The sequence below is a fragment of the Triturus cristatus genome, chromosome 6, assembly GCF_964204655.1.
Source record: "Triturus cristatus chromosome 6, aTriCri1.1, whole genome shotgun sequence".
Classification (NCBI taxonomy): domain Eukaryota; kingdom Metazoa; phylum Chordata; class Amphibia; order Caudata; family Salamandridae; genus Triturus; species Triturus cristatus.
Genome location: NC_140589.1, coordinates 898,570,134 through 898,582,407, shown reverse-complemented (window position 1 = coordinate 898,582,407; position 12,274 = coordinate 898,570,134). Strand labels below are relative to the sequence as shown.

Genomic DNA, 12,274 nt, shown 5'->3' with positions numbered 1-12,274 from the left:
ACCCCATCGCTATCCAACACTTTTCTTACTGTTGCACTCACTGGAGTGGGAATAGTAAATGTACCCCTCCGCTAGCCAACACTTTCCCTACTGTTGCACTCACTGGAGTTGGAATAGTAATTTTTACCCCTCCGCTTTCCAATACTTTCCCTACTGTTGCACTGACTGCATTGTGAAATGTAAGTTTAAATATTTTTTAATAGTTTAATGTTTTAATTGATTATAGATTTTTTTATATTTTAAATCATTGATATATATTTTTATTTTTTATATAATTTTAAACGTTTAACATAAATTAAAAATAATCGTTCATTAATTGTTTTAAACTAAATATATATGTATAAATAATTATGTTTGTGTTTATTTTTTTTATTAAGTTTGTTATATTTTATTACAATGTATATTACATTTATTTTATTTTGTTAAAATTACATTTAATATTTAATATATAATATTTTATTTTATATTGATATAAAAGTCGAAATTTTATCCATCTATATTTTTTACATCAATATTTTGTAGTTGATATTTATACTTGCCTGTTTAAGTATAGGAGTCAATATTTTTGTTGTCTATATTTTTTTACTCAATATTTTTTACATAGATATTTATTACATCAATGTTGTTTCAGTGAACCGGCAGTTGACAGCTTTCAGCCTTCCGCACAAAGTTTGTGATGTTATCTTGGCAGCCAGTCATCCCTCCACCAAAGCGGTGTAAGCCTGTAGATGGAACACATGTGTGGCATGGTGCACAGCAAAGGCTGTTGACCCCCCTTTCTGCTCTTTTTTCCTTTTGTACATTCTTTCTTTGGCCCCAGAAGGGATCTGCCTTGCCACTCTTAAAGGATATCTGGCGGTTATCTATGCTATTCCCTGACTGCCAGATCAGCCTTCCTTATTCAAATCTTCCATTGTTATTACATTCTTTTAGGGCTTCACTCATCTGTTCCCTCCATCTCCTTTGGTAATGCTCCAATGGGACTTAAATCTGGTTCTCACTTTTCTTATGTGACCTCTTCATAACTGTCCCCTCAGATTGCTGACTCTCAAAACTGCCTTCCTTGATGCCAACACCTCTGCTTGCAGGGTGAGCGAGCTGCAGGCTATTTCCTATCTGTCTTTACGGATAAAGTGGTGCTTCTGACGAAACATTAATTCCTTCCTAATGTCGTCATGCCTTTTTGAATGGGACAATCTATCACTCTGCCTACATTTAACCCACCCCCACATTCCTCTAAGGAGGAGGAGAGATTCCACGGTCTGGATCCCAAACGTGCAATATCTTTTTATCTTAATCGCACAAAAGACTGGGTTATCTATGTTATCTATGTGGGTGCCAAGATAGGTCGAGCTGTTCACAAATGGACCATCTCCTGATAGGTTGTCCTCTGCATCAAAATATGCTATGCTTTGGCGAAGAAGGAAGCTCCTGTGGGGTTGCATGCTCATTCCACCAGAGCAACGGCGGCTACCATGGTGTTAGCACATGGAGTCCCAGTCCTTGACATCTGCCAGGCAGTGATGTGGGCATCCTTGCACACGCTTACCAGACACTACTACCTGGACAGCCAAGTCCGGATGGATGGGTACTCTGCCTGTTAAGTCCTCCAGGACTTCCGGGTATGATCTTGGTTCGCAGACCCTCCTCCAGGATGGTATTGCTGGGGTATCTATTCTAAGGTAAGGAAGCTACAACTAATAGTCTCTATCAGATAAACAAGTTACTTACCTTCGGTAATGATGTATCTAGTAAAGGCATATATTACATGTAGATTTCTTACAGCCCCACCCATCCTCTTCATTCTGCAAACTGATTTCTAGAGCAAGGGACTCCCCTGCAGGGCCCTAGTGTTGATGCACCAGTGGTCAGTGTCTTTCATGGCTCTGCGCTTTTGGTGTGAAAACCGACACCCCCTAACAACACGCAGGGATACTGCTGAAGAAAAAATCTCCTGATCCAGACTGATGCCTCGGGTAAATTCTAAGGTAAGGAATCTACAACTAATATATAGGTCTCTACCAGATACATCGTTACTGAAGGTAAGTAACTTGTTCTTCAGTTCTCTCCCGTTAATGCATCCCAGCTAGCAACTCGTCTCGCTGCACTGTGCTGTATGAATTTTAAGTAAATCTGCCCATTAAATGTAGTCATTTTGGATTAAAAAAATTGGGAGTCTCTCTCCTAAATCTACTTTTTTGGCAGGTACATGAAAAGAACGCTAGAAAATGTGTTTATACCTACCTCATATCACAGTGCGAGTGAGCGGTGTGAGGGAATCCAGTTAAGAGCTTGTGAGGGTATATTTGTCGCCAAATTATTTTTTAAAGCAGGCTTTTCTAAATCTGTTGACTAAAAGGCCATAGCTTTTACAGGCAGTTTAGGAGAAAACCTCATGAACTATTCAAAGGATTTTAATCTATCACTGCAAATCGTGTGTTTGACTGTTAGGTGGTTGAACAGGCTGAAGCTTTCTAAGCAGCTGCTCCCCACAGCCCACCGGGGTATGTCTCTCAATCAATCAATCAATCAAAGAATTTGTAAAGCGTGCTACTTACCCGTGAGGGTCTCAAGACGCTGGGGGGGGGGGGGGGGGGCGCTACTGCTCGAAGACCCAGGAATTGAGGAGTCTTCTGAAGGTGAGTAGGTCTTTGGTCTGCCGTAGGTGGGTCGGGAGGGTGTTCCAGGTCTTGGTGGCGAGGTAGGAGAAAGATCTGCCACCGGAGGTCTTTTGTTGGATGCGGCGAGGGCGAGGCTGGCGGAGCGGAGCTGGTGGGTGGGGGTGTAGAAGCTGAGTCTGCTGTTCAGGTAGGTCGGTTCGGCATTGTGGAGTGCTTTGTGTGCGTGGGTGAGGAGCTTGAAGGTGATCCTCTTGTTGACGGGGAGCCAGTGTAGGTCTCTCAGGTGCGGGGTGATGTGGCTGCGGCGGGGGACGTTGAGGATCAATCGGGCGGAGGCATTTTGGATGCGTTGTAGTCGACGCAGGTGTTGGGCTGGGATGCCTGAGTAGAGTGCGTTGCCGTAGTCCAGCCTGCTGCTGACGAGGGCCTGTGTCACTGTTCTTCTGGTATCAGTCGGGATCCACTTGTAGATCCTGCGGAGCATGCGGAGGGTGTTGTAGCAGGAGGAGGAGACGGCGCTGATCTGCTTCGACATGGAGAGGAAGGAGTCGAGGATGAATCCTAGGTTGCCTGCGTGGTCGGTGGGTGTCGGTGCTGTTCCCAGTGTGGTCGACCACCAGGAGTCGTCCCAGGCTGAGGGGGTGGGTCCGAGGATGAGGACCTTCGTTTTGTCCGAGTTCAGCTTCAGACGACTGCTCATAATCCAGTCGGCGACGGCCTTCCTTCTCTCTGGGTCCTTTACTGTCAGTCTAGCCTTGACCATCAAGTAACACACATTATTACATTTATGGTTCTGACCTACAAATTCATGTTTGCATTACAGACCTTCATTCTTGTGATTTTTTGTTTTCAAAATGAATGAATCGTGTTAATTTGGTATTGGCAGTCTATAGCATTTATATCCTTGACATTTGTGTGCAATGGGGAAATCCAGCAAACCTCTTCTTCTATTTTCAATACAGGGGGAAACCTTCTTCACATTGTAAATAATCCGTTAATAAACAGGGGCCTGAGTTTGCAGTTCTCAAAATATACCCACTGGCCACTCGACTTGGTACAGCATATACTTATTGAATTCAATTCAGTTTTATTCAGCAATAGTAGCTGTAAATATACAGGGGCTTATTTATGGGAAACTAACGTAGCACGGTGCCGCAAATTATTTTGCCGCGCCACGCTGCGTTAGTTTCCAGGCACAGGGATGCAACATATTTACAGCAACATATCGCATCTCTTTGCCTTTCCCTGCACTGGCGGACAAACTGCTGCCATGCGCTGGTGCATGCACCCTTGCACCATGGTGCAAGGGTGCCTGAGTCGAGGGGAGATTGTTTTTGTGCAGGAAGGGGCACCTTCCTGCACAAAAACAATCATTTGAGGTGATTTCCTTCTCCAATGCGTGCTGAAGAAAGCAGCACGAGGAGAAATAAAAACATTTCCCCTCGTTGCACTTCCGTATGCTACCTCGGGGGTGGTGTAGCATCGTGACACATTTCTAGATTTATGATTGCTCGTAAATCTAGAAATGCAACAGGGGACATGAGTGTTGCGTGGGAACACCCACAGCAACACCCATGTCACGCCCCTAACACGCAACGTGTTGCGTGAAATGTGGCGAGATTTACGAACACACGTAAAGCCACAGAGGGTGGCTTAATATGTACTTGTAAATTTCACGCAGCAGGTTGCGCCATCGAAACATGACGCACTGACGGCTCAAGGAGCTCATAAATAAAAGATTCACCATAATTATAGTATATAAATAAAAAGAACATATGAAAGAAGATAAACAAGAGCAGAAATTCCGATATAGATCTTCAAAACAGATTTAAAAAACTTTCCAACTGAATAAATAAATGCGGAGGATAACATTTGATAATGCAAACAAAGCACTATTAGTAAAACTGAATTTCCGCAAAAGGGTTTAAAAGTAACTCACTCGAAAATTCGAAAAGACCACAAAAAAAGAAATGGGTCATGGTTGGTAAAGGCTGATTGTCACAGAGAAATGTTCTTACACCCTGTAGGAGCAGATAGTAAATGATGCATGACTTAATTCTGAACCCGTAGAAAAAAGTACACCCATAAACATTTGTTACAAGATCAAGATAGAAAAAATATTACTCTCATAAACATTTGTTACAAGATCAAGATAGAGAAAAGATTACTCTCATAAACATTTGTAACACTATCAAGATAGAGAAAATGTACTCTCATAAACATTTGTATCACTATCAAGATAGAGAAAATGTACTGTCATAAACATTTGTATCACTATCAAGATAGAGAAAATGTACTGTCATAAACATTTGTATCACTATCAAGATAGAGAAACTATTTGACACAGGATCAAGAAAGAGAAACGAAAGATTACTCTCATAAACATGTCGCACACAATCAAAATAGAGAAACAATTGTACTCATAAGCATGTGTAATAAGATCAAGATAGAGCTGCAATCCGATGTTAATAATGGTTGACGCAAAGAAATAATGTTTTAACTTTAGTCTTCGCGACTTTGCGAATGCTATGTGGATGTTCAAAAAGAGCCGTGTGACCAATTTCAGCACAGATATTTTTGACATACTTGCCATGGGAATGTATGTATGGCATGTGAGCTGAAACAGTCGCAGATAATTACACTTAAGAGTCTTTAAAGGCATCACACACCACTAGAATGTAAAACAGCTTAAATAGATGCCAAGCAAACCGGTGGGCAGTGTGAATAGCTGCAGGGGTCTCTCGGGAATCTTGTCCCACTGGAGATGTCTGTACAATCAGGGCAAACTTTCCAGTGGCCCTCGCCCCCTCCTCCATCAGGACCAAAAGTGTCACTCAAAAAGAGACTTGAAGGTGTCCCACACTAAACAATCATTGACACATTAGGTATATCAATAATGTCAAGTGATTGATCTTCACAATGTGACTGATTATATTTGTATTTACTCTTGCAGTACAATCTTGTGTGTGCCAACTCCTGGAAGCTCGATTTGACGCAAGCGGTCCTCAACCTGGGATTTCTGATGGGCGCGTTCACCCTGGGCTATGCTGCTGACAGGTACAGTATACATTACATCATAACCAGCCCAAATATTGTACACTAAGGTCCTGACTGTGAGTGGGTCTGAGGAAAGGTGCAATTTATCGGATCTGATAAAATCCAACTTCCGGGGTTCAGAAGTGATGAGGTGCAATAAAATGCACCTAGTTCAAGTCTTTGGGGAATAACACACGGATTTGGGTGATTGTGGCTGAGTCTGGTGGCTCAGTGGACTAATGCATCCATTGGCTTGTGTTAAACCTCATGATCACAGGGTCAAATCCCAGTGGGTCCACTCAGTCTTTCATCCTTTCTGAGGTCGATAAAATGAGTACCATTGAGTTTTTTGAACAATAAACATCTGTTATTCAGTGCCAAGATGCCCCTTTGGGGGTGAATGTGTGCTTTACAAATACACATGTAACGTAAATCTGCATGTCATGAGAAATACCATAAACTTTTCCCTTTAAAAATTCGGCAGGTCATATCGGCTGGAATTTAACGAAGGTCAAAGGCTTTTACTCAACTTGGAATTCTGACCCCTGAGTAAACAGGGGTTTGCAGAGGAGTCAGAAATCTCTGACCCATTCACACTCGGACCCTTAGTTGGAGAGGAAATCTTGGTGTCTTAAATGTTCAGCTGTCAGACAGACAATTGAGTGTCCTTGCAGATACATTGCTGTGTTATACCCGATCTCTTTGAGTTTTATTCACATGTTCGCTATTGCAATTCATGGAGAAGGGTTGAAGACTTCTGAGTGCGTAAAGTTGAAGATGTCAGTGAAGTCACCTGAGACTCAATATAGACATCCCCTTTCTCTGGTTCTTTTCATCTCAGATCTCTTGACTCTTGGCTGCGCTGCTCTTGCTGATTCATCTGTCCTACTATAGCGCTTTGGCACCTTCGGGTTTTAGTGCGCTCTATACATTTTTCATATCCTTATCCTATCCTATCCTTTGTTTCCTCCAGGTGCTTAGTTCATTTGTTACTTGGTTTGTACTTTTTTATACGAAGGAAGACAGAAACACGACCTCAGTAGTTCAATATTTTTATTCACTATGAAGAAGGTGATAGAGGCCAATGCGGTGAATCTGAAAACATCACAACCTTCCCTTTACTACTGCAGTCCAAAGCTATTCTTCCTCTTCACCGAGAGCATGCTCCCCACTCGCCACCCTGTCCTTAATTCCATACTGTAGAAGATGTGTCCAGGTACCAATCGCTGTCCCCTGAAGAGGTGGAGCTCCCTGATCCACCATCCTTTGCAATACATGTATCTTCAGCTATCCCTCATAGTCACGGTCACTCTACACTATAGGGTCCTGTCTTTCTGAGACCATAGGCAGGTGTATGTTTGATTTATGTGTGTATGGTGCTACCCTACGCAAGAAGTTAAGCTTTATTTGTGAGTTGCCTGGTATATATAGCGACATATGCTTCTTAGTGGGTGTACTGTGACTTTGTTCTGTATGTGGTGGTTTGTTAGGTTGGTCTGTTTCCCATTAACCCATGTCTTGAGTGAATCTTTTGCGGGGTATTTATACTTCTCACATGGTATTCATTCACTTTGCCATATGTTGTACTCAGCAAATTTTCCGTCTGTATCTTTTGGAGGCCTAAGAAGTTCCCGTCCTTGAACTGTATCCATGACTCTTACAATCAAATCTTTTGTAGCTTCGGGGGCAGGGGGTGTTTGGGGTGTTACACCCTCCCTAATAAATGTATTTTATGATAAATAATTTTTTACAGGTGATTTCAGTTGGGTATTGTGAGATGTTGGATATCACCAAGGATATTTACACACACACACACACATACACACACGCGCGCGCACACACACACACACACACACACACACACGCACGCCCGCACACACACACACACACACACACACACACACACACACACGCTCTCTCTCTCTCTCTCTCTCTGTTTCGAAAGTCTTCAAAATATTGCTTATTTGACAAAATATTGTGTTTTTTCTCTTAGCACTCCAACCAATCTGCATTCCTTTCTCTTTTCTTTTCCCCTTTAGCCTGTCTCATGTACCCTCCTTGTTGTATATCGTATTGAAACATGACACGCCCTCAATCTTACTGACCAGGCTATGCCCCTGTCTAACTCTGTTGCTTAGCAAACTAATGAGCAAATTTAGTTACAATTAAACACAAATGAATATTTATCATGTCTTAAGGATAGAGTTAAGGTTAGAGATAATGTGCACTAATTGAATATTATTAATTACATTAAAATAAATCCAATTACTTATAAAAATAACTATTAAGGTATTGCATTAATGTGTGGGGTCAGGCCTTGGGATTTAAGGTAAAGGTCAAACTGAGAACCATCATCTGGTGAATTAGTAGCCTGATATGTCCACCCGAGGCAGTCATTTTTTGACTTTATGTCTGCAGGCTTGAATTCTGATGGGTTTACCCAGCCATTCATTCTTCCAAGGTCGATTACATGAGCACCATTTAGTCGGGTGCCAATAAATATCTGTTATCTGTCAATTGAGCCAAGCGATCCTTTCAAGTGTCAGTTGTCCTATACGGATGCACCTGTTATAGAGAGGTAATAATAATTCTTATGTTAAATTCAGCGTGATGGGACACAAGTGTCCAGATAATGGCAAGAGGTACAGTGGGGTAAACTGTAAAAGATTACTCTTTTTTTTTTAATTCTTGTGTTTGGCTTTCTAGCAGTAATGCACACATTGCAGTGCCTTGGAAGAAGTCAGTGCACAACTATTTGCATCCCAATTTGAATTTGACAGTGAATTTGAATTTAGATGCTCATCCTATATCTCCCCGGTCACACCAGGCAAGTCCAAATGCTCATGTTGGTGCTGTTGTCTTAGTCTTATATCTTCATGGTCTCAAGTTCGCTGAGCAGTAGATTATGATTGGCGGTTCACCAGCGAACCGCGTGGGCTGTTTATTTACTTGCTTGTGGCTGAAACTGCGGATCATATGTTCTTGAGGCTGCACTCCAACATCATATCGGCTCTAGATAGATATGATAACACATTATGTGTTGCGAGCTCCCTCAGTCTGGTCCTGTAGACTAGGAAGCGCAACACAATACCTGGTCCTGTTTTACGCCATACATGTCATATTGCCCTAAAGAAGATTAATACTAGACACAGTTGACCCCCCCCAGACTGAAATTAATATTATGCATTCAGGACCCCAAACCGATACCATCAGTCCTAAATTTGAGACAGTGATTTCTGGTGCTCGCTACCTGCACTTAATTGACAATGCAGGCACTTGTGAGAGTCTGACACATGGTGTCACTGTTTGTCTAATTTAGAGATGAACACAACAACTGCAATGGCGGGCTATACCGGCCATTAAAGGCCCACTCCAACGTTAAAGGCCCGAGACGAAGAAGAGGGCCTTTAACAAGGGAGCAGAACTTTAATGGCTGGTATAGCCCAGCTACGGAGGACTATAAGGCTATTAGAACATTTTGCCACTAGGGGGCAGAATGTTCTAACAAATAAAACAAAGGCCTCTCGGAGCCAGAGGGGGTTTAAATCCCCTCGGGCCTGAGATGCCTTTGTAAAACAACATTGGAATGTTGGTTTGCAGGCCTTTACCGGCCCGTAGAAGCCCGGAGCACTCCATTGTGTTAAATGGAGTGCTCCACATTCCAATGTTCTGATATACAGTACAAATGGCTAATACCTGCTGCCCAAGGCATTGTTATAGTTTTGGGGGGCCTGGATAGTCTGAATGGTCACACTTGTAGTAGTTTGAGGGTTAGTAGTTGTGTTGATACTGTCATTGGCAGCGCTGGCAGGGAGGATTGGTGGTTTAAACAGCAGTGGCCTCCTGACGAGGGCCCTGGCACTGATTTAAGTTCTATATTCTCTTCATTGTTACTGCTGAGCTGTGGCAATAAAGGAGATTTGTATAATCTTGGCCCCCGTGTCCTTAATAAAATCCAGATTTTCTGCCCACCAGGCTGTGAAAAATCTAAATTAAGTACTAGGGACAATTGATGCTAAATTTAATAAAGAAATGTGCTACAGAAAATGTATCAACAGTTTGCACAATATGCCATTTTAGGACAGTTGCTGTGCGTCATGCATGCTAGCTGGCGGGAGAGGGCGTGGTTAAACACTTCTGAGCATGAGGGATTTATGTAGTACAGTGCACACTGCAAGGCAAGAGGTCAACATTACTGCCTGGACTCCAGTCTGCCTTTCACATTTGTGTATATTCACTTTGAGGTAGGGTTCAGTACAGAAAATGTAAACCAACGATAATCCCACATGTGAGCACAAAAATACTAAACTGTGGACCTCAGCGAACACAATATTTTGGGACAGCAGTTTGGCTGGGAAGTAATGTTTATAGAAGATGCGTTTCCTGCGAACCCACAGCTTGCATTTAACGAGTCATTTCTAGGAAGTAATTAGGCTGAGTCGTGGTGCCTTGTGTATACACTCACATCTTAAACAGATCAACATTCTGTCAACGTTAATCTCGGCAGCCTGCTCCCAATAAATAGGACGCTTTTTAGCAAATTTCTACATGCTGCTCTTGTCCCTCCAGGAAAATGTTTTTTTTTTGTCAAATAAAGTTGCTTATTTATTACTTTGTACTTAATCTGAACATGACTTTCCCCCCAGTCTTGCAGTTTCTAAATTTGAACAATACACAATACTTTTAAACAGTAATAAATCAAATACATATTGTAACTTTTTTGTAATTTTTTAGGTCAACTTTGAAATTGACTCCCGCTCTGAAACCTTCATCCACAATTAGAATCAATTGGCCTTTTAATCCCATGGCAGCCTCCCTAGACCTTGTGCAATGCTGCCTTATAAAACTCAGCACGACTAACCTATAAACTCCCATTTGAACAACACTGACAAAATATTTGTGTTCAACTTGGGCTACGGCTTTCTCCCAGCTCTAGGTGTTACTCTGCTTAAAAAAGTAGGTTAGCTTCGAGCCTGGGCACAAGGCGGTCTGCTGGCGGGCACCGGTCGGGTGTGCCTGGCAAGGCCGTAACGGGACTGGATCGGACATATTGTGTGCTGCCGGGTGGGGGACGCGGGAGGCCCTATTGGTCGCCGCCCCAGGGGGACAAGAAAAGTGGTGCGCTGCCCTGAGGGGAAAAGGGCGAAACGTTCTGTGAGCCCCTTACGGACTGGGTAACATCACTGGTGTGCTTCCCCTCTGGAGCCTGTTGCTCGCGCGGGCTGTGTGGTATCCCCGGTCCTCCCCCCGCTGTTTGGGGCCAGGCGGATGGGCACCTGGGAACTGAGCAGAGCTCCTGAGGCCGCGTAGAGCGGCGTGCCGGCGGGATTGGGGGGCCTACGCCCGGTTGTTCATACGACGCCTGAGGACGTGCTGTGGATGCCGACTGCTCAGCAGTTCGCGATGGGCCGGCTTCGAGACAAATCACGGCATGGACAGCTACGCACCGGGAGCCTGGAACCCCCACAGGGGCGACCAGGGGGAGACATGGAGCCGCAAACGGCGGCCCTCTCAACTAAAATGGACACCATGCTCGCGGCGGTGGAGAGGCTTGGCACTACCCTGGAACAGACAAGGGAGTCCCTCGAAACAAGGATTGATAAGGTCCCATCAGACTTCACCCTCCTCCACGCTGACCATCACAAACTGGTCGAGAGGGGTGCGGCGCACGGCCAAACGCTTCAGGAGCTCCAACCTGTTGCCCAGAGCCATAGTGCAGCACTGCAGGATGTGCTGGACCGGGTCCATGCGCTCGAAGATCGGATAGACGATGCGGAAGGACGCTCCCGACGCAATAATATTCGCGTAGTGGGTCTTCCGGAAGGAGTGGAGGGTAGGAACCCGGAGCAATACGTGGAAAACTGGTTGCGGGATCTTCTGCCTCCGGGGGTGTTATCTCAACACTTCGTCGTGGAAAGGGCACACAGAGTGCCGGCGCAGAGGCCCAGGCTGGGGGCCCGCCCCCGCCCATTTCTGTTCAAGCTCCTCAACTACCGGGACAGGGATGCGGTTCTGAGTGAAACTAGAAAATCTGGCGACCTGACCGTGGGTAGTAGCCGAGTCATGCTCTTTCCGGACTACACCACCGCCGTGCAGCGGCACAGAAGCAACTACATGGCGGTGAGGCGACAGCTGCGGGAGCTGGCGCTGCCTTACTCCCTGCTGTTCCCGGCCCGTCTAAGAGTGGTAGCAAAAGAGGGGACCCGCTTCTTCGACTCCCCGGCGGACGTGTGGGACTGGCTGGAGGAGTCGGGGCAGTGGACGGGAACGAGGCCCACAGGTTCGGATGCCGACAGCCGCCCAGGGAGAAGATCCAGAAGACGTGGGCGTCGGGGGGCACGACAGCTGGCACGGCCGGGACCGGTGGCACCAAGCCCGGAGAGAATAAGGATGGAGCGACAGGAGGCACTTGAGGCGGTGGCGACACTTGGAACATAACAAACAAGTGGTCGAATGGAGATTTGTACGCACAGTGCTCCGGGAACTAGTGGAGCATCGTCCCCGTCTACAGTGATCTCGGAAGATTTGATTTTGCCAGTGGTAACCCCACAGACTGCTGACCTGATTGTGTGATAGGATGTCATAATGCTGAGTTTGGGCAGGGGCTGCGCATGACA

General features: G+C 44.8%; 1 protein-coding gene across 2 annotated transcripts in view; it reads left to right on the top strand.

The window, feature by feature from the left end:
- Nucleotides 1-12,274, top strand: part of SLC22A3 (solute carrier family 22 member 3) — a 681,970-nt gene that overhangs the window by 321,283 nt on the left and 348,413 nt on the right. For both annotated transcript variants that reach the window (XR_014963047.1, XM_085611548.1), the window contains exon 2: nt 5,575-5,678. Coding sequence is in view for 1 of the 2 variants with exons in the window: in XM_085611548.1 (XP_085467674.1) it covers nt 5,575-5,678 (104 nt within the window). In the remaining variant the exon portion in view is untranslated. The remainder of the gene's footprint in view (nt 1-5,574; nt 5,679-12,274) is intronic.